Source organism: Peromyscus leucopus, chromosome 3, assembly GCF_004664715.2.
Source record: "Peromyscus leucopus breed LL Stock chromosome 3, UCI_PerLeu_2.1, whole genome shotgun sequence".
NCBI lineage: Eukaryota > Metazoa > Chordata > Mammalia > Rodentia > Cricetidae > Peromyscus > Peromyscus leucopus.
The window spans coordinates 49,927,706-49,946,153 of NC_051065.1; the positions used below are offsets into that span (position 1 = coordinate 49,927,706).

At 47.2% G+C, this 18,448-nt stretch overlaps 2 protein-coding genes across 3 annotated transcripts in view; both read left to right on the forward strand.

Annotated features, from left to right (window-relative positions):
* Kiaa1549 (KIAA1549 ortholog) overlaps nucleotides 1-13,353 on the forward strand; it is a gene marked incomplete at its 5' end in the record, with an annotated part of 128,265 nt that extends 114,912 nt beyond the window's left edge. Inside the window, 4 exons of the mRNA XM_037204298.1 lie at nucleotides 3,038-3,084; nucleotides 5,584-5,741; nucleotides 10,760-10,905; nucleotides 12,279-13,353. Coding sequence (XP_037060193.1) covers nucleotides 3,038-3,084; nucleotides 5,584-5,741; nucleotides 10,760-10,905; nucleotides 12,279-12,485 — 558 coding nt within the window. The remainder of the gene's footprint in view (nucleotides 1-3,037; nucleotides 3,085-5,583; nucleotides 5,742-10,759; nucleotides 10,906-12,278) is intronic.
* A 1,455-nt stretch (nucleotides 13,354-14,808) lies between these two features.
* Nucleotides 14,809-18,448, forward strand: part of Atp6v0a4 (ATPase H+ transporting V0 subunit a4) — an 87,524-nt gene continuing 83,884 nt past the window's right edge. For both annotated transcript variants that reach the window (XM_037203644.1, XM_037203646.1), the window contains exon 1: nucleotides 14,809-16,957. The gene's annotated coding sequence lies outside the window, so the exon portion shown is untranslated. The remainder of the gene's footprint in view (nucleotides 16,958-18,448) is intronic.

Below are 18,448 nucleotides of genomic sequence, written 5' to 3' on the forward strand. Positions count from 1 at the left end.
TACCTAACTGTATCACTTGAAGGCTTGCTGCAAAACTTTGCCTACATTTGATTAGATTTAAAGCTGCTTGGTAGTTCTTAGTTTTATCTTCTATTACAATTAATTCTTGGTGTTGGAGGCATCCTTCCGTGCAGGAGGGATGCAGGTGATGATGCACATCCTTTCCTGCAGGAGGGATGATGCGGGTCATGATGGTGCAGAAAGCATCTTCCCAGCCTCCTCACAGGGTCACAAAGGGGAGATGCGTTGTCAGGTGCTCTCGTTGATTCTGTAAAGGGATCAGCATAGAAACTCCTCACATTGTTTAACTTGTCCTTGGACCACCTGGTCCTGGAGATGTTCCCAAGGCTGGGGTGGGGAGTGGGGGGCAGGTGCACAAGTCCAAGCACAGGTAAGGACAGCCATTTGCAAATGTTGGCTGCCCATATGCCTTTGTATCTTGTCTGTTTTTGTCAAGTTCTTCTTTGTATGTGAGTGAGTGAGTGAGTGAGTGTGTGTGTGTGTGTGTGTGTGTGTGTGTGTGTGTGTGTGTGTAGAGGGATGGGGTTGGCGTTTGCTCACATGCGGGTCCATGTGGGTGCACAGGCATGTGGAGACCAGAGGTCAGTTCCAGGTGCTGTTCCTTAGGCGCTGTCCGTTCTGTTGAGGTAGGTGGGTCTTTCTCTCAGTTCATTGAGGCCGGCTGGCCAGTAAGCCAAAGGGTTCTTCCTCCTGTTTCCACCCCCCCAGCACTGGGGTTACAAGTGCGTGCCATCACGTATCTGGATTATGATGTGGGTGCTGGGGATCCAACTCAGGGCCCTCAAACCTGGACAGCAAGCGGTTTGCTGACTGAGCCATCCCCCTGCACCAAATTCTTTAAGAGAAGACATAGAAGTTAAGCTCAAGGAAATGACACTCACTGCTTTCCACTAGTTCCAGATGAAATGATTGCACTAAAAGGTTTGTGACCTATTAACTTCTCCAGAGAGAAGTTAATAGGTTACAATATAAGCTCATTGGTTGGTGAGTATTTATACTGGGTTTTTCTGATTTTTTTAAAAAACCGTGTTAAGGTAATCCTGGGGGTGTCTTATCTATCTCTCCATACATGTATGTGTATACATATATGTGTATATGTATGGAATTCTATCTCTGAGGTTGGTGTGATTCTTTCATCATAGATTATTTCCTTCAAGGCAAGTGATGCAGGGATCCTTGGTGTGGGCAGCTGCTATCACGTGGGAGAACTACCATTCCATCTAGTTGTTACTGGTTTTTTGTTGTTGTTGTTGTTGTTGTTGTTACAGCTTTATAATAGTAAATATTAAACTACTTCAAAACATGTGAGATGAGGGATTCGTATCTAGATAATCAGTTAGGTGTGGTGGCCTCTGCCTTTAATCTCAGCAGAGGCAGGCAGATCTGTGAGAGTCCAAACCAGCTTGGTCTACATAGTGAGTTCCAGGACAGCCAGAGCTACTTAGTGGGACCCTGTCTGAAATGAAGGAAGGAAGGACAGACAGAAATGTTGGGGTAGATGTGGGGAGAGAAGAACACTCGTTTGTGATGGGAATGGAAACTGAGAGCTGCTGTGGTGCTTCCTCAGTCCTGAAGGACTGGAAGTCGGCATACCAAGGAAATCCCACCCATCCACGTTTATTGTCGCACTGTTCACGTGGCTGGTGAAGGAACCTGCCTCCGTGCCTGTCAGCAGGTGAACAGGTGAAGACGTGGTGCATACGAAATGGAGCTTTATACGGCTGTAAAGAAGAGTGAAATCATCTGTGGGAAATGGATAGAACCGGAGACCATTATGTTAAACAAATAAGCCAGCCTCAGAAAGAGAACTAGTATGTTTTCTCTTTATGTAGAATCTAGATTTATAGTTTTATGTATATGTAGAGCATGGAAGTAGAAAAGGGACCGTGAGAGGCAGGCAGAGGTCCCAAGGAGAAAGGGGTAGTGGAATACAAGTGATGTGGAAGCCGGAGCAGAGACTCTTGGAGGGAGGGAAGGGGTTGGGAAGGGACAGGTAAGAACAAGGTGTCATGGCACTTATGCGTGAAAATGCCACGTGGAACCCACTTCTTTCCTTTTCCTCTTTTTCCTTTTTCTTTTCCCTTCCCTTCCCGTTTTAAATTTTAAATCACCCAGTTTTGAATTTTTAGTAATTTTAGAAATTTTAGCCAATTTCTAAAAATTGGCTCCAATAGCACACAGAGTAACCCCAAGACTTGAGAGCTGGGATGACATGAAATTAAAAGGCTTGGGCACAGTGAAGCAAACAGTTAGCTTACAGGACGGGGACAGTCTGTCTGTCAGCTGTACGTGGTGGCTCACAGCTCTCTGTGACTCCAATTCTGGGGGATCCGATGCCGCCTCTGGCCCCGCTGACACGGCACACTTGGTGCACGGATGTACACACAGGCAAAACGCCCTTACACATAAAGCAACAAATAAAATCATAAGTAAGTTAGTCAGTTGGAAAGCTTCCATTGTTGCTTGCTGATGGAGGACCCCAGTACTATGTTAAGTTTTTATAAGAAAACAGTTCCCACTGGGCGTGGTGGTGTACGCCTTTAATCCCAGTACTTAGATGATAGAGGCAGGTGGATTTCTGTGAGTTTGAGGCTAGCCTGGTCTACATAGTGAATCCCAGTACTTAGATGATAGAGGCAGGTGGATTTCTGTGAGTTTGAGGCTAGCCTGGTCTACATACTGAGTTCTAGGACAGCCAGGGCTGTGTAGAGAGACCCAATCTCAAAATAAAACAGAACAAAAACCAACAACAAACAAAATAAAAACAGTTCTTGCTAGGTGTGGGAGCACATTCCCTTAATCCCAGGAGGCAGAGGCAGGCAGATCTTTTGAGTTTAGGACTAGCCTGTTCTACATAGTAAGGTCCAGGCTAGCTAAGGTAACATAATCAAACACTCCCCAGTAACAATGTAACAATAATAATATTCCTGAAAATTGACCTAAGTTTGTAAGCTTGATATTGTCATTTGTAATAAGTATTAAATATTTATTCTTATGTTCTTTTCAATTTCCCTAGAGATACGAAGACTATGGGATGACGCCCCCATCAGGCCCGTTACCAAGGTAAGGTTTCCAGGAGAAATCCTGACATGGCTTTCTCATGCAGACTGGTGTTTTGTTTTTTGTTTGTTTGTTTGTTTTTCAATTTTACAGACCCATATTTTTTAGTTAATTTGAATAGTTACCAAACTCTGGGTTGTATATTTTCTTGATCTAGCCAGATCAAGTATTAGGACTTGGGCAGGCAAAATGGCCCAGGGGGTAAAGGTGCTCGCCACCAAGCCTGACGACCTGACTTCCGTCATGCTGGAGTGTGAGTTCTGCTACTGTGTGAGAGGCGGGGAAGGGAGATGAGAGCCGGGAAGGATGAATTAGAAGAACAAGGACCTTGTGAAGATGGAAACATTAAGGGCCGTTTTTCTCATGAATAAAGGTACAAAGAACATGAAGCCAAATATTTACAAGCATGTAGCAATATATAAAAAGGATATCGTACTACAGCCAATTTGGGGTGACTTTAGCATGTTAAAAACCGAGCCGTGTAATACACTCCTTCAAAGAGGACAAAGGAGGAAAAATGCCATTTCAGTAGACACAGCATTTGGTGAAACAACATCCGTTTGTGCCTAGAGTCTTAGCACACAAAACATAGAGGAGAAGTATTTTGGCAGTGAGCTCTGAGCCTGCTCAGAAGATTTGCTGAGTAGAATTCACCAGAGTTCAAAATATTTATGAGCAAGACGTTATTTTTAAAATCAGGTAATGAAAATTTGTTAAAAAGATAAAAATCAGGTAGTGGCGGGGCTGGAGAGACGGCTCGACAGTTAAGAGCACCTGTTGTTCTTGCAAAGGGTCAGGGTTCGATTCCCAGCATCCACATGCTGACTGACGGTCATCTGTAATTCCAGTTTCAGGGGGCCCAGTGCCCTCTTCTGGCCTCCAGGGGCACCAGGCACACATACATCCGTGTAGGCAAAACACTCATATACATGAAATTAAATAAATCTAAACAAAAGTTTTTTAATCAGATAGTAACAGACATGTCCAGGAAGAGGAATTTTATCCTGCCTATTCAAGTGAGAATTAGGCATTTGCTTGCTTGATCTGCAGTTGTGAATTTGACAGTGTCCGAGCACCTACAGGCTTTTCTGCATGAGCTCAGTTGAGTTTTTTTTACTATTGTGAAATTAAGTGTGTTCATATCCCTAGACTCTTCATAACTTGCATTTCCCGAATAACGGATGTCAGAAGACAGAGCAGTGGAGTTTAATGGAACAGAGTGTGGGAAGTCCTTTCAGAGTCCTGTGTGAGATTCCAGAGTTCAGTGTGGAATCAAGCAGGGTGTGAAGTGATAATTGAGTGTTCTCTAGCAGATCGTTAGCATCCTCCTTGCTCCTCTGAGAACATCCTCTGTAAGGGCAGATTCTCCTAAGCGAACACATGTCAGATGACAGAATAAAATACATGGGAAACTGCTGTTTGGGGGGAATTTTGTTTTTTACTTTTTTTTTTTTTAATGAAGTGTGCTGGATATCTACAATTTTGTTAAAATGAATGCAGAACCTGGAAAGGCTGTTGCTACTATTAATGAATAACATACTGCTGTTACTGGTCTTTTGTAGAAATATAAATATATATGTGCATCTATATAATTTGGATTTTTGGAAACTTTAGCTGTGCTTTCGACTTTGGAAAAATATAAAAATCAGCATTCATGTTGGTCTAGAAATGTTAAACTTAACTTTTTGCCCATTTGTACAGGGATGATACACTATATTAAATATGTAAGGTCTTATCTGTGTGGGTTTGATTACAGAAACTAATAAAGTATTCTCTAGGTAATGAAAAAATGTGTGAGACTCTAGATGTCCTCTGTGAAGGGCATTTGAGTCAAATCTAAGGCAGTACCCCACTACTTGGGAGGTGAGCGGTTGGGGAGGATTATTATGCTAACACGTAATAGGCTTGTGTTTTTAATAGATTCTTAAAGAAAGTATCCTTAAATGTTCTTGGTTTTAACTTACAGTGAAGTTAATATTTATGGATAGAATCCATATAGAAGCTCTTCAGAGCCCTCAACAATTTTTTTTTTTCTAAGTTTAAAGGGGTTCAGAACCTAAAAAGTTTGAGAACACTTCTTAAACTGGTTTTCAGTCTTGATGGACAAGTGAAATTTTTCTTTCAAAAACAAAAACCCAAAAGCAAACATCAAACAACTCAGGTCTGGGGTGCATCTTTCTGGGGTGCAGTGGGGGGGGCCAGCCTGAAAAGCGAGGCTCCAGCCACATGCCTCCCCTCTCCTCTACCCTTCCTTCTCCTCCCCTTTCCTCCTCTCTCCTTTTTTCTCCTGGTAGTTTTTCAGACTTAGTACCTAGGTAGGGCCCTGAACCAACAGGAAACTTGCAGCCCCTAGGGAACCAGTGAATGCCCTGTATTCCACTAGAGGAGATAGATAATTACCTGAAGCTGTGGTAAAGCCCTGTAGGGGGCGCTAGCCTAATACAATTCCAGAGCCAGGTAAGGGGTTTTGATGCGTGCTGTTGTGCTGTGCTCTCCCAGCAGACCTAGCTTCGGCCCAGGGTTGCTGCCATCTTCAGAGTTGGTCCCCCCTGAACCCCCACAGCCACAGTCATCAGCTGAAGCTCCATTTGCTGCCCGAGGGCTCTACCCTGAGGAGATGCCGTCGGTCGCCCGTCCTCGGCCTGTTGGGGGCACCACAGGTGGGTACGGTGATTGAGCTTGCATTTCTGCATGGTAGGACACTTGCTGCCAAGCCAGTGTAGCTGGCCCGCTGGCGCTTGTCTCTGCCTTCCGTCTCTCCCTAAGAATGCTGGCATTACAGATGTTTGCTGCCACCCCATCTGGCTCTTACAGTAGATTCTGGGAATCCAGCTCAGGTGGTCAGGCTTACATGCCAAGGACCTCTACCCGCTGAGCAATCTCCTGCACCCTCCGACTGTACTTTATGTTCCTCTGATTGGCCCGCCAGAGGTGTAAGTGGAACAGCTGTGAGACCCTTAGTGTGTGTGTGGGGGGGGGACGACGACGACACTGCTCTTTGGTGGGTAAGCAGTGGCCACCACGGCGGTGCTGGAGTTCATTGTAGCCGCTGTTGGTATCACCCCAGCAGTTTACCCAAGCTTCAGACTTGACTCCTCCCAAATCACTGTCTCCTTTCATAGCTTTCCAGCTCACGAAGAGCCAATGCTCCGAGAGCTGTTTGTGAACCCCTCCTGTTCCCAGCATGTGTGCTACTTGAGATTATGGCCCTTCCCAGGCTCATCTTGTTCCCTGTATATTTTGCAAAGACACCTTGGTGTGTTTTATGGCTTAAGCCCATTCACTCGGTCATGGCCCTCCCCAGTCATTCCCTCTCTCTCCTCTGTGAAGCCAGCCTGAAGCTTCTCTTTGTGGAGTATATATACACTTCTATGGTGACATCAAGAAAGTCGTTTAGGCTGATTCCAAATATTTAGTGATTACTAGATGTCTTAGTCAAAATCCTGTTACTGTGAAGAGACACCATGGCCACAGCATGGTGTTTCTTATAAAGCAAACATCTATTTGGGGCTGGCTTATGGTTCAGAGGTTTAGTCCATTGTCATCACAGGCAGACACGATGCGGGAGAGGCAGCTGAGAGCTCTACATCCGGATCAGCAGGCAGCAGGAAGAGAGAGATAGACTGGGTCTGGCTTGAGCATCTGAAACCTCAAAGCCCGCCCCCAGTGACACACTTCCTCCAACCAGGCCGCGCCTCCTACGAGTGCCACTCCCTGTGGGGCCATTGCTAGTCAAACCACCGCACTAGATATTTTTCTATTGTGTTATTCTAGAAAATTCTTGTATTTTGCGTTGAACACAGAACAGTGTGTCCTGATGCTCAGTGGGGTTTCCTACTTTCCGGGTCCTGTTCTTTGCCTAGAGCCTCAGTCCTCTCGTTATTGTATGTGCGGGCCTTGCTGCACTGCGTCCGTGCTGACCAGATTCAGATCACTGCGTCCGTGCTGACCAGTTGATTAAGATGCATCAAGTTTTAGTTAAGACCGTGAACATAGAAGCTGTGTCAAATATTCAACTATAGTCTGTCTTCTGATCATTTATAACAAGAGATGAACTTATGTAATTTTTTTTTTCTTTTTTCCAGACAGGGACTCTGTGTAACTACCCTGGCTGTCCTAGAACTAGCTCTGTAGACCAGGCTAGCTGGCCACAAACTTACAGAGATCCATCTGCCTCTGCCTTCCTAGTACTGGGATTAAAGGTGTTTGCCACCACTGCCCAGCTAGAAATTGTGTAAATGTATATAATGAAAAATGTTATCTATTGGAAAATTTTTTGGTTTTTTGAGACAGGGTTTCTCTGTGTAGTTTTAGTGCCTGTCCTGGATCTCGCTGTGTAGACCAGGCTGGCCTTGAACTCACAGAGAGCCACCTGGCTCTGCCTCCTGAGTGCTGGGATTTAAGGCGTGCACCACCAACACCCAGCCCTGGAAGAATATTTTTAAGATTTGTTTATTTTTATTTTATGTGTATGGGTGTTTAGCCTGTTTGTCTGTCTGTGCACATGAGTGCAGTGGACTGGGCAGGCCAGAGGAGGGTGTTGGGTTTTTTGAAGTTGGAATTACAAAGGGTTGTGAGCCACTTTGGGGGTACTGGGAACTGAACCCAGGTTCTCTGCAAGATTGATTGAGTGCTCTTAATAGCTGAGCCATCTCCAGCTCCTAGAATTACTTTTTAATTATAAAGTAATCATCAAATGTGGGGCTGGGGGTGTAGCTCAGTTGATAATGTATCTCCCTGGCATACACGAGGCCATTCCTCAATCCTGCATAAGCCATGTACACACCTGTAATCTCAGCAGTGGGACGGTGGAGGCAGGAGGATCAATTCAAAGTCATTCTTGACTGAAGAGTGAATTCGAGGCTAGCCTGGGCTAGCTACATGAGACCATTTCTTAACGACAATACATTATCAAATGTGTGTTTTTAAAAATTACCAGAAACCAGGTGTGGTGTCCTATGCCTTTAATTCCAGCCCTTGAAAGTCAGAGACAGGCGGATCTCTGTGAGTTCAAGACCAGTGTTGTTTACATAGTGAGTTCCAGGACAGCCAGAGCTACATAGAGAGACCCTCTCTCAAAAGATAAACAAAAGGAAGATCTGTGAGAATTTGTGAGAGGGAGGCTTATTGTAGAGGATTGGTCATGAAAATTGACAAGTAGGGAACCTTCAGATGCAGGGAACAGGAAGAAATGATTCACAAAAGTGTAGGGGTGTGTATGTGTGTGTGTGTACACCATATAAAAGAACTAGGAAGATAGCCTAGTTTCAAAAATAACTAGAGAAGTATAGATTAAACTTGATAAATACAACCATGAATTTATCTTCATAAAAATGCGGTGATTTGCGATATAGTGTTGCAGGCCTTTAATCCAGCACTTGGATAACAAGGGCAGGTAAATCTCTGTGAGTTCAAGGCTAGCCTGGTCTACAGAGTGAATTCTGGGACAGCCAGGGCTACACAGATAAACCCTGTGTTGATAACCCCACCCCCAAATGTGGTGACTAAATACACATCCGGTTTTTTGGTCTGGTCCTGAGCCCTTGGGTTGTTTGGAGTATTTAACAAGATGACAAGTGTAAAGTACCCCAAACGCGTGGTGTGTCACCCACTTCAACACACGTCAGCTGCCACGGTTAGTGTCCTGTCGCGTTGTGGCTGCTGGTGGCTGTATTCATTACAGTCTCATTGCTAGTCAAGAGCTGCTTGAGGAAGGGCGGGTTGGCCTTGCTCACTTGGAGGGTTCCAGCTCATCTTGGTGGGGAAGGCAAGGTGGCGGAGTGTGAGGTGGCTGGGACGCAGTCAGGAAACAGAATCATGTAGTGAGGGCTTTGGGGACCAGTTTGTAAGTAGGACTCGTGAGCTGTTGGTTTGGTAATTTTTTTTTTTTGAATACACAAGAAAATGTGTATTCCCTGCTCCCAAATCCAAAATATTGAGGGGCAAACGACATGCATCAAGATGTTTAGCACATCATTGTTCGGAGTAGGAAGAACAGGAATCTTACCTCCCCGGATAGCCAGTGAGTAAATTGTGCGGCTGTTTATTCATCTGACTTTATTTCTCACTGTTTTGGTCTGGCTGTCCTGGAACTCACCATGTAGACCAAGCTGGCTCTCAAACACTCAGAGGTCCACCTGCCTCTGCCTCCTGAGTACCTAGATTATTGCTGTGTGCCACCATATCTGGCCATGTGCAGCTATTTAAAATAAGAGTCAGGAAAGGCTTGAAATGATCCCGGATCCTCACGTTACCACCTACATGTTTGGGGCGTGATCTACCTTATATCTCCTGTTCCCTGAACTAACCCTCTGTGGTGACTGAAGATGTGAGGAGCTGACGACGCCCAGCAGGGGCAAGAGCCAGCCTCTGGAGGACACAGGGCTTGTCTCCGCTGAGGATCTGCCAGGCTCTGAGTCGAGTCAGCTGGAAGCCGGCGCTGTTTTGTTAAGGGATCAAAGCAATATTCAAAGTCAGGACTACATTATGATTCCAGCCACTGTGTGGCTTATTTAATCCCTTCTTGGGCCCCATCTGTGACCTCTGAAGATGTGCACAGCCTGTGTCTGCGGAGTGGATAGTGCCAGCCGACATTGCTAGAGGATTTCCATGCTGCACTCTTTCCAGGTGCAGACTGGGGCTCGTGTGGATCTCACTGCCCTGGCCAAGGCCCAGACTTTTTTACCTGACCATCAGTTATTGCTGTATGTCCAGATATGACCCTGGAAGAGTTCCTTTTAAGATGTAGTCTGTTAGCTGAGACAACTGGACAGCATAAAAATGGGCTGAAACAGAGAGGCCACATTACCCCAAAGCCCCCCCAGAGAGCTTCTGTACCATGGGTTAACTTGATGATCCTAGGAGTGTTTAGAACTATGTGCTGTATTTCACAGCACTCAGATCAAGTTTGACGAGTTAGGATGTAGCTCACTGGTGGAGCACCTGCCTAACAGTACAAGGTCCTGGACTCAGTCCTTAGCACCACCAAAAAATAAAATAAAGATCCTTCCTTTTCTTCCCTGATTGCAGTGTAGGGTGTTTGTGTTGTATTTCCATGTGCCAGATGCCGGCAAGAGAAAGACGGGAGCACCCGGCTTTTGTAGCCACACACAAGCCGATGTCTGGGTGTGGGGAATTCGCCCACACCTGGCCTTGCCTTCGCTGCCTCTTGCTGTTAAGCTAGCGAGTGGGGTTACTTGTGCTGTGGCTGTCGTGGAAACATGTAGTGTACTTTGAATGTTCTGAATTTAAATAATCTCATCGCCTGCTTTTTAAGAGAAAAAAGCACATCATACATTCAGGTCCTTGTGAATCTCAAAGGTACAAGCAGGAAGGTGCCAGACTTCAGCTTCTTTACGGCCTCAAAACGTTCTGCCCCCTTCAAGACACCTGTGGTCCCTCATCCCCAGACATCTGGCGGTGGAGGTGGAGGTGGAGGTGGGAAGTTAGGAGCCTTGCCTCAGCATCATGTTGAGGGGGATGAAAGCAGCTCTCTCTCTCCACCTGCTTTCTTATGAAATGCCACTTCTGGAGATGCTCGAGATCAGCACAGAGTTCAAAAAATACCTGGTTTTTCCCTGTCCTCGAAGGAGCCCGTGGTCAGAGCTGAGGGAGCCTGGGCAGCCTCCCTTCGGCTGTGCTGTGGACGCTCACCTGGTCGCTGCTCTGTTCCTTTCAGGCTCCCAGATCCAGCACCTGACGCAGGTGGGAATCGCAAGCCGAATCGGGGCCCAGCCGGTGGAAATCCCTCCCGGCAGAGGCGGCCAGTACGGGGGACCAGGCTGGCCTGTGTACGGGGAGGAGGAGGCCGGGCGAAGAGAAGCCGTGAGTATCTGGGGCTTCCACCCTTCGCTCCTCTCGCCCTAGCTTGGTTGTGCTGTTGGGTGAAGTCCCTTCTACTTGTGGAATGGCTGTGATCTTCCCGAGGCAGGGTTCAGGTTGGAAGTCATGGACCTGAATGAAATCCAGACTACTTCTTTGGTGTGGTCACTGTCGCTTTTCACGATCTTACCTTTTCTGTGTCCTCACTGGCTTGCCGATGACGCTCCCCCCTTGACCACCACCTGGGATGGTTTTATGATAAGTACGTGACTTGGGGCATCCATCGTCCTTTGGGTTTCTAGCTATTCAGCGTGAGCACCGTTACTCTCTGCAAGGACTTTATTTTCTCAAGAATTTCATGGGGCTGGAGAGCTTATCAATGGTTAAGAGCACTTGCTGTTCAATCAGGAGGACCAGAGTTCAAATCCTAGAGCCCTTGTCCAGTGACTCTCCAGTACCAATAACTCTAGCTCCAATGGATCTGATGCCCTCTCTGGCCTCAGTGGGAACACACACAAACATATACATACAGACACACTGACATATGTACATGCACACACAGACACACACTGACGTGTACATGCATACACAGAAAAAGACACACAAACACAAATAAAAGAAAGTAACTTTTTTTTTTTTTTTTTTTAAGAATTTTCTATCTTGGTGTAAATGAACTGATTTTGAGAATGCAGACCTGAAGATGCCTCTGTTTTCATCTCCTTGCTGTGTGCCAACTTTTATTTCAATTTATTACCTTCTCGGTGGCCACACTAAATTCCTCATAGTTAGACGCTTTTTTTTTTTCTTTCCTTTTTTTTGGGGGGCGGGGGTCGAGACAGGGTTTCTCTGTATAGCCCTGGCTTTCCTGGAACTCACTCTGTAGACCAGGCTGGCCTTGAACTCACAGAGATCCGCCTGGCTCTGCCTCCTGAGTGCTGGGATTAAAGGCATGCGCCACCACCGCCCGACTCCAGTATGCTCTTATGCACACTCCCTGGGTTCTCATCATGCCTCTTGCCAGTGTCTCCTAGGCTGCTCCACTCTGGGATATTATCATGTGTGTGTTCCCACCTCCACTTTTCCTTTCTGGCACCTAGTCTCTCTCTCTCTCTTTGTTCTCCCCATGAATCAGAAGCCCTGGAGCAGCTCCTGTGTGCACCCGCTTACTCTACACCCAGCACACAGGGTCTCGGGTGGGAAGGGCCAAGCTGGAGCGCTGAGGGAGTTGGTGGGAGATGGGTGGAGGGCAACTTGGCATCCCCAGTGTCAATTTGCTTTATCTCTTGTTCTCGCAGGGGAAGTGTAATAATATTTACCGTGTCTTTCAGACCCACATGCTCGGACATCAAGAATATTCTTCTTCACCGCTGTTTCAGGTGCCAAGGACTTCGGGCAGGGAGCCCTCAGCTCCTCCCGGGAACCTCACCCACCGAGGGCTGCAGGGCCCTGGGCTGGGTTACCCCACCAGCTCCACAGAGGACCTCCAACCCGGCCACTCCTCCGCCTCCCTCATCAAAGCGATCCGAGAGGAGCTCCTGCGACTCTCCCAGAAACAGGGCTCAGTACAGAACTTCCACAGCTGATCAGCACCCCCTTGCAGGTTTGCCAAGTATCTGCTTCCTGTGGAAGCAAGACCAAAAGGAAATCAACTGAGTGGGTGTTTGTAAGAGTCGGAAGCAGCATCTGCGGGCAAGCCGCCCGAGGAAGGGAACAAGTTGCAATTTTAGAAGATGCCATAAAGTCGCACGGACAACTCATGGTTCATCCGCTGGGTTGGCAATTTGGTGGCCACTTGGGTTCAGTCAAAATGTGTGTACTTTGGGCCAAAAGCCAGCACTTCACACACACACACACACACACACACACACACACACACACACACACACACAAGAAAAACCAAAACTCAGTCCTAAGCTAACAAAAAATGTTAAGTTAGTCTCCTCTTTCAGAGGCAAAATATTAAAACCTACAGGTGGTTAGGGATGGAGGAGGCAGCGTTTCCATGGGAGTCTGACCGGCTCGTACAGCACACCCGCTGCTCTGTTTCCTGAGAAGAGAGATTGCAAGACATTTTAGTACCAGCTTGGTCCCTCTTTTCCTCCATAGGAACTTATTTTAATAGTAATATTAACAACAAGACATGCTGAGACTGTTTGGTAATCTAAAAGAAGCTACCAGTGAGAAACGCAATGGTAGGTTGTGGAGCCTGGTGATTCCAAACGAAGCCATCGCCTGCGTCCCTTCTCCTTCTTGTGGTGCTAAGCTCCGAGGGCCCTTCACCTTCCCGTCTGCCAGGCACAGCTGTGGCTTTTGCAGGACAAGAGTATGTTGGCGGTTTCGTTGTGTTCTGGGGATGGGGGAAGAAAAGGAAAAAAGAACTCCCGCATTGGGGAGGGGGAAGCTTAATATTTATTTGGTTATTCAAAATACATACCAGAGTTTAGACTTCCAGTCTTAGTTGTATTTGCTGTTTGCTCATTGGGCACACCCAGCTCCTGGTGACAGGAGCATCTCGGTGAGGTCCAGCCTACAGAAGGAGGCTGTTGGGGTGTCCTAACGGCCAGGTCCTTGCACTTGGCTCACAGTTTGCTCAGATTATGTTTGAATGAGAAGTCTTACGGAAGCAGACATTGTTTTCAGTGGTTCTTAGGACCACCCTGTCGCCATGAGACTTCCCATAGCAGTCAAGTTCCCTGAGCCCCAGCCTGGAAGTGGCACTGTGTTCTGTCAGCCTCCCTCAGTAATGACTGAAGAATACAGGGCTTTGAGACCAGGAAGGAAATGAAGTTTCCCCCATTTCTGATTTTGCTATTACTGCTTTGTCTGAAAACTCTTACTCACTTTGGCCAGAGAGAGGTCATCTCACAGTATAATTCTGAAGTCACATTTCTCAGCTTCTGACATTGTAGTCAGTGACATTCTGTATTCTGGTGCCTGAATGAGACCGTGGGACATGGCAGGCTCACAGAGGAGTCCCACCAGGAGCCTCTTCCTCAGATGAATGAGAGCTTTTTATTGAGCAACAGGTAATGGGATAGAGTGTGCGGAGCTCGGCCTAATCAAAGCCTGTGTGTCTAGGCAAGTTGTAAGAACATGGTAACACCCGCGCGGTGGTGGCGCACGCCTTTAATCCCAGCACTGGGGAGGCACAGGCAGGTGGATCTCTGTGAGTTCGAGACCAGCCTGGTCTATAGAGCGAGATCCAGGAAAGGCACCAAAGCTACACAGAGAAACCCTGTCTCGAAAAAACAAAACAAACAAAACAAAAAACAAAAAACATGGCAACAGCTTGAAGAAGCTCCCAGACTGTAGTCACTGGTTCCAGAACTGTTTCTGCCCTTCTTAGTCTCAGGACACAAGGACCACCTGCTCCCAGAAGTTGGAACAGCCAGTGCCTGTCTGCACACTCTAGATGAGAAGGCATGCAGGAGGAATCCACAGCTCCTCGTCAGGTGGCCCACAGGCAGTCTGCAGACATGGAGGAGGAGACCCCTGTTCTTGGTTTATTTGCTAGTCTTGATTTAGTATATACTCTTCCCAAGCTGGAAGATCCTCTTTCCAAGCCACTCAAAAAACCAAGTCTCAAATATCCAGGCAGAGTTTTATTATGACACCTTGTGAGAAATTTAAATGACACAATGCAGAGTAAATGGCCCTTTCTCGCCCTGAGTCATGAGTGTTTTGGACGTAGATTATCCTAAAAGTGATCGCCTCCTTTGTACACTGTCGAAATAAGCCGTGGGGTCTGAGGATGTGGTGACAACCGTAATTTTGATGCCTTTGAAAGTATAATAAAGGAGCTGGGCGGTGGTGGCGCACACCTTTAAATCCCAGCACTTGGGAGGCAGAGGCAGGTGGATCTCTGTGAGTTCGAGGCCAGCCTGGTCTACAGAGTGAGATCCAGGACAGGCTCCAAAGCTACAGAGAAACCCTGTCTAGAAAAGCAAAAAAAAAGAAAAAGAAAAGAAAGAAAGTATAATAAAGGGATTCTACCTGTATTTTTATTCCTAGAACAGATACACCTCTAAACAGGTGTACAGCCAAAGGTGGGGTGTAGTTTGGCACGCAGACCCTTTGGGAGCTCCAGCGCGCTCACTCGGTCGTTGGTTATTTAAAGCACACTCAGTTTGTACTCCTTTTCCCTGAACACCCGCCACAGCAGGTCTATCACACGTAAACTGCTGTGGGATATGCCATGCCCAGCAGGCGTCCAGCCACTCAGCCAGTGTGCTCCCCTGAAAAAGGTTGTCCTGTTCAACGTGTGTAACTTTGGTGTCCCACATATTAAAGCACCCCAAAATAAAAGTTAAGTTTAATGTCTGTCCTTTTCTCCTAATTGTACAAGTACTGTTGAGAAACACAAACTGCAAGTTCGAGTCCGCATTTTAGGACAGCGAGCTTGGAGAAGTATTTTTTTGTTGTCTCCTTTGTTGCTAATTCCTTGTGTCTGGTTCCTTTGGAATGTCATTCTTGTTATCAACAAGACCCCATACGCGCGCGCGCGCGCGCGCGCACACACACACACACACACACACACACACACACACACACACACACACCCCTCATAGGATCTCTGCTTCTAAGGATCAGGTGATCTTGCTTGCGGACATCCCTTGAGGAGGGAGCCTCAGTCACTGTGAACATATGAGATGTCTGTGTCCGTGTTCCGGCACGGATGATGTGATACGCTGTGATCTGCCAGTGTCTGGGTTCACATGTAGGCAGTCAGACCAAAGCTGAGAGCCCAGTGTGACCCCTCTTCCTGCTGGTCTGCTTCGAACTTAACCCTTTGTTAGCTTCAAAGGTCTTCTTTTTTTTTTTTTTTTTTTTTTTTTTTGCTCCTGACTTTCTGCGGTTTCTGACACTAGATAGGGTCAGCAGACATGAGTCCTGCTGTCTTCCAAGAGATCTTAGAATCTCGGCTGGATAGTACAGACAGGTATAAAAGATGGACGCTCTAGATAAGCAGCATGGCCTAGATATCCACAGAATGCAAAGGGCACAGTTGTGTTGGATATTCAGAAGTCATAGGAGTTGCATGTTTGGCATTGGTGAGATCTTAGTGGAGAAGCCAGCTGTAGAACCACTTTGATGGTATGGCAGGGGATCAGGGTTTAGGAATGGGGTGCTCTGTCACTGAAAGTGAACTTAATCTGGAGCTGTGGTAGTGTGAGCACTCAATCGGAAGAGGAGGAAGTAGTGTTGGGAGGAAACCTGTCCAGAAGCACAGCGAGCGAGCGAGCGAGCAGGCTAGTGAGACCTGCCTAGGAAGAGAGCCCCGGTGTCGCGGAAGGGAGGCCAGAGTACCAAGAACTGCTGGTGTCTGGTCTCAAGTAAGTCAGTGGCGCGAGATGGGCCCCGCAGGCCTGAGCTTCTAGCAGATCCTGATGGTCCTCTGTGGTCTTCAGCAGGCTGTGGATAAGTACGTCTGGCTTCTTGACTCCTCCATGTTTTCCTCCCATTTTTGTTTCCTCTCACAGTGTGTGCTCATCTGATGGCATAGATGACTTTCAGGCAGTGGGGATTTTGCCAAGCAGAACTTCTGAAGGCATGAGGCCTGTGACCCAAAGCACAGGTGCTGGTAAGCCTGGAAGGCCTCAGGCTGAAACCAGTAATCCCTGCCTTCTTGTATACAGTGTTCCCTGCAGTTAGTTCCAGGTCTCCGTGAGCGCGCCAGGAACCAAGCCAGTCCCCAGACACTAGTCTGTTTAGGCAGAATTTCACGAGTTAATCATTCCTTAGGCCTCCCTTGGCCCCTCCATCCTGGATCCTTAGGAATTAGACACTTGGAAGGATGTCGGGTCAAGGTTCTGGGCACAGGGCAAGGTGCTCCTCTATTTACCAAGCTCACTGCTAGTGGAGTTTTCGCCATGTCATTTCTACCTCCAAAGTGAAGGCTCCAGAGCTTACCATCAGAACCTGCTTGTCCACATCTGGTCCAAGCAGGAGTACGAGGAAGTCCGCTTCTACACCCGTGAGCACAAACCCGTCTGTATGGGATAGTCCATTGAGCTCCAGCATTTAGACCAGCCCATTACAGACATTCCTGGAACAGGTGAGAGGGTTTCTATGGGCCACTGTTGTAACATTCTCATGAAATATATAGGCTTACACTCATCACCTAGTAAACAAGAGTGGTGCACATTTCAGGTGGTTTGTTTTGAGGGGGAGGGGTCTGGAGGGGGGTGGTGATTGTGGGTGTTTTTAAACTAGAATTCTTTTGTCCATGCTAAAAAAGACTTGAAAACTGAACCGTCGTGGTACAGTGTTAATTCATGCCTGTGTGTGTAACAGGACACTCGACAATTATCTTAAAGAACACACAGCAGCATTGAAGTATAGAAAAGGAATAGTAAATGCCTTTGGGAACACGAGTCGGTTAGGAACCAGCCAGGACGCAAGAGGAACAGTGAATGTCTACATCCGATACGCTCCTCCCAGGCCCGTGTCCCACAGGGCAGGTCAATCCAGGCCCCCTGCTTTGCCTCCTTTCTACGGGTTTCTCTGTTTCGGGGCCACTTCAGTGATGTGCTTGGAGCATCACTGATGTCTTTCCTCGTGCCCACCAGATATACCAAGGACTCATGACTTGACTCCCAAAGACACAGTTTGGGAGACATATAGTGCTAAGTTAAAGCCAGACACCCTGTTCTGCCCCTGCAGTAGAGAAAGAAGCAGGAGGTGCCAGAGCAACCAAGGTGTCTGGTCCTTAATTTAGTCGTCCTGAGCGTCAGGGAGTTGGTTCAGAAACGGTTATAGAAAGGCTCCTCCGGGCTTTGCTCTCCTCTGCAGAGCTCGCTGTGGAGTAGAGAGGAACAGAGACCCGAGCTAGCACTGTCCACAGGGAAGCTTGCTCTGCCCGGCCGTCCGCTGTGGGACCGACTTGTCTCCAGCTTGGTTGAGGTCCGTGTTCTGACTTTGCATCCTTGTGCTAGATGATGCGTGTTAATATACAAAACTGCAGAGCGGATTGGGCCACCTGTGGCATCAAGACTGCAACTTGACAATCATGGTGTGCTGATCTCAACGGGCACTTAAATCTCAGTGTGGGTGTGTGATTTAGCGATTGAGCCCGCCCTTCTATTTGTCGGTTACGTTTCTACCCTTCAATTAGCTGCACTGTTTTCTAATGTGCTGTAGAGTTTGGAGATAATTTATGCAGTGTTTGGTTCCCATGTTTACAATTTTTACAGCTTTCCTAGCATTTTAAATGGAAATGTCAATAAATGCTACGAATTGGTGTCGAAGTGATCCTTTCTGGTTTATTCCTTTGCAACACCGTTGTTTTGTGGTTTGTCAAATGTGGTTGCCCATGCTGAGGTGACCTTTTGTTCCTTGATTTTGAGTGCCTTCTGAGAACACCTAGTGTGGTTTTCCAGGGACTTCCATCAAAAGCATTCCACTCAGAGCAGCTGGCAGAATTGTGTCCCCGTTCCCGTGAGAGGTGCCACGTCCACTTCGCGGCTGCCCACTGACCCAGCTGCTGCATCCTCTAAGCAGATGCAGGCAGATCAAAAAGAACGGGACACCATGGTTTAAAAATGCA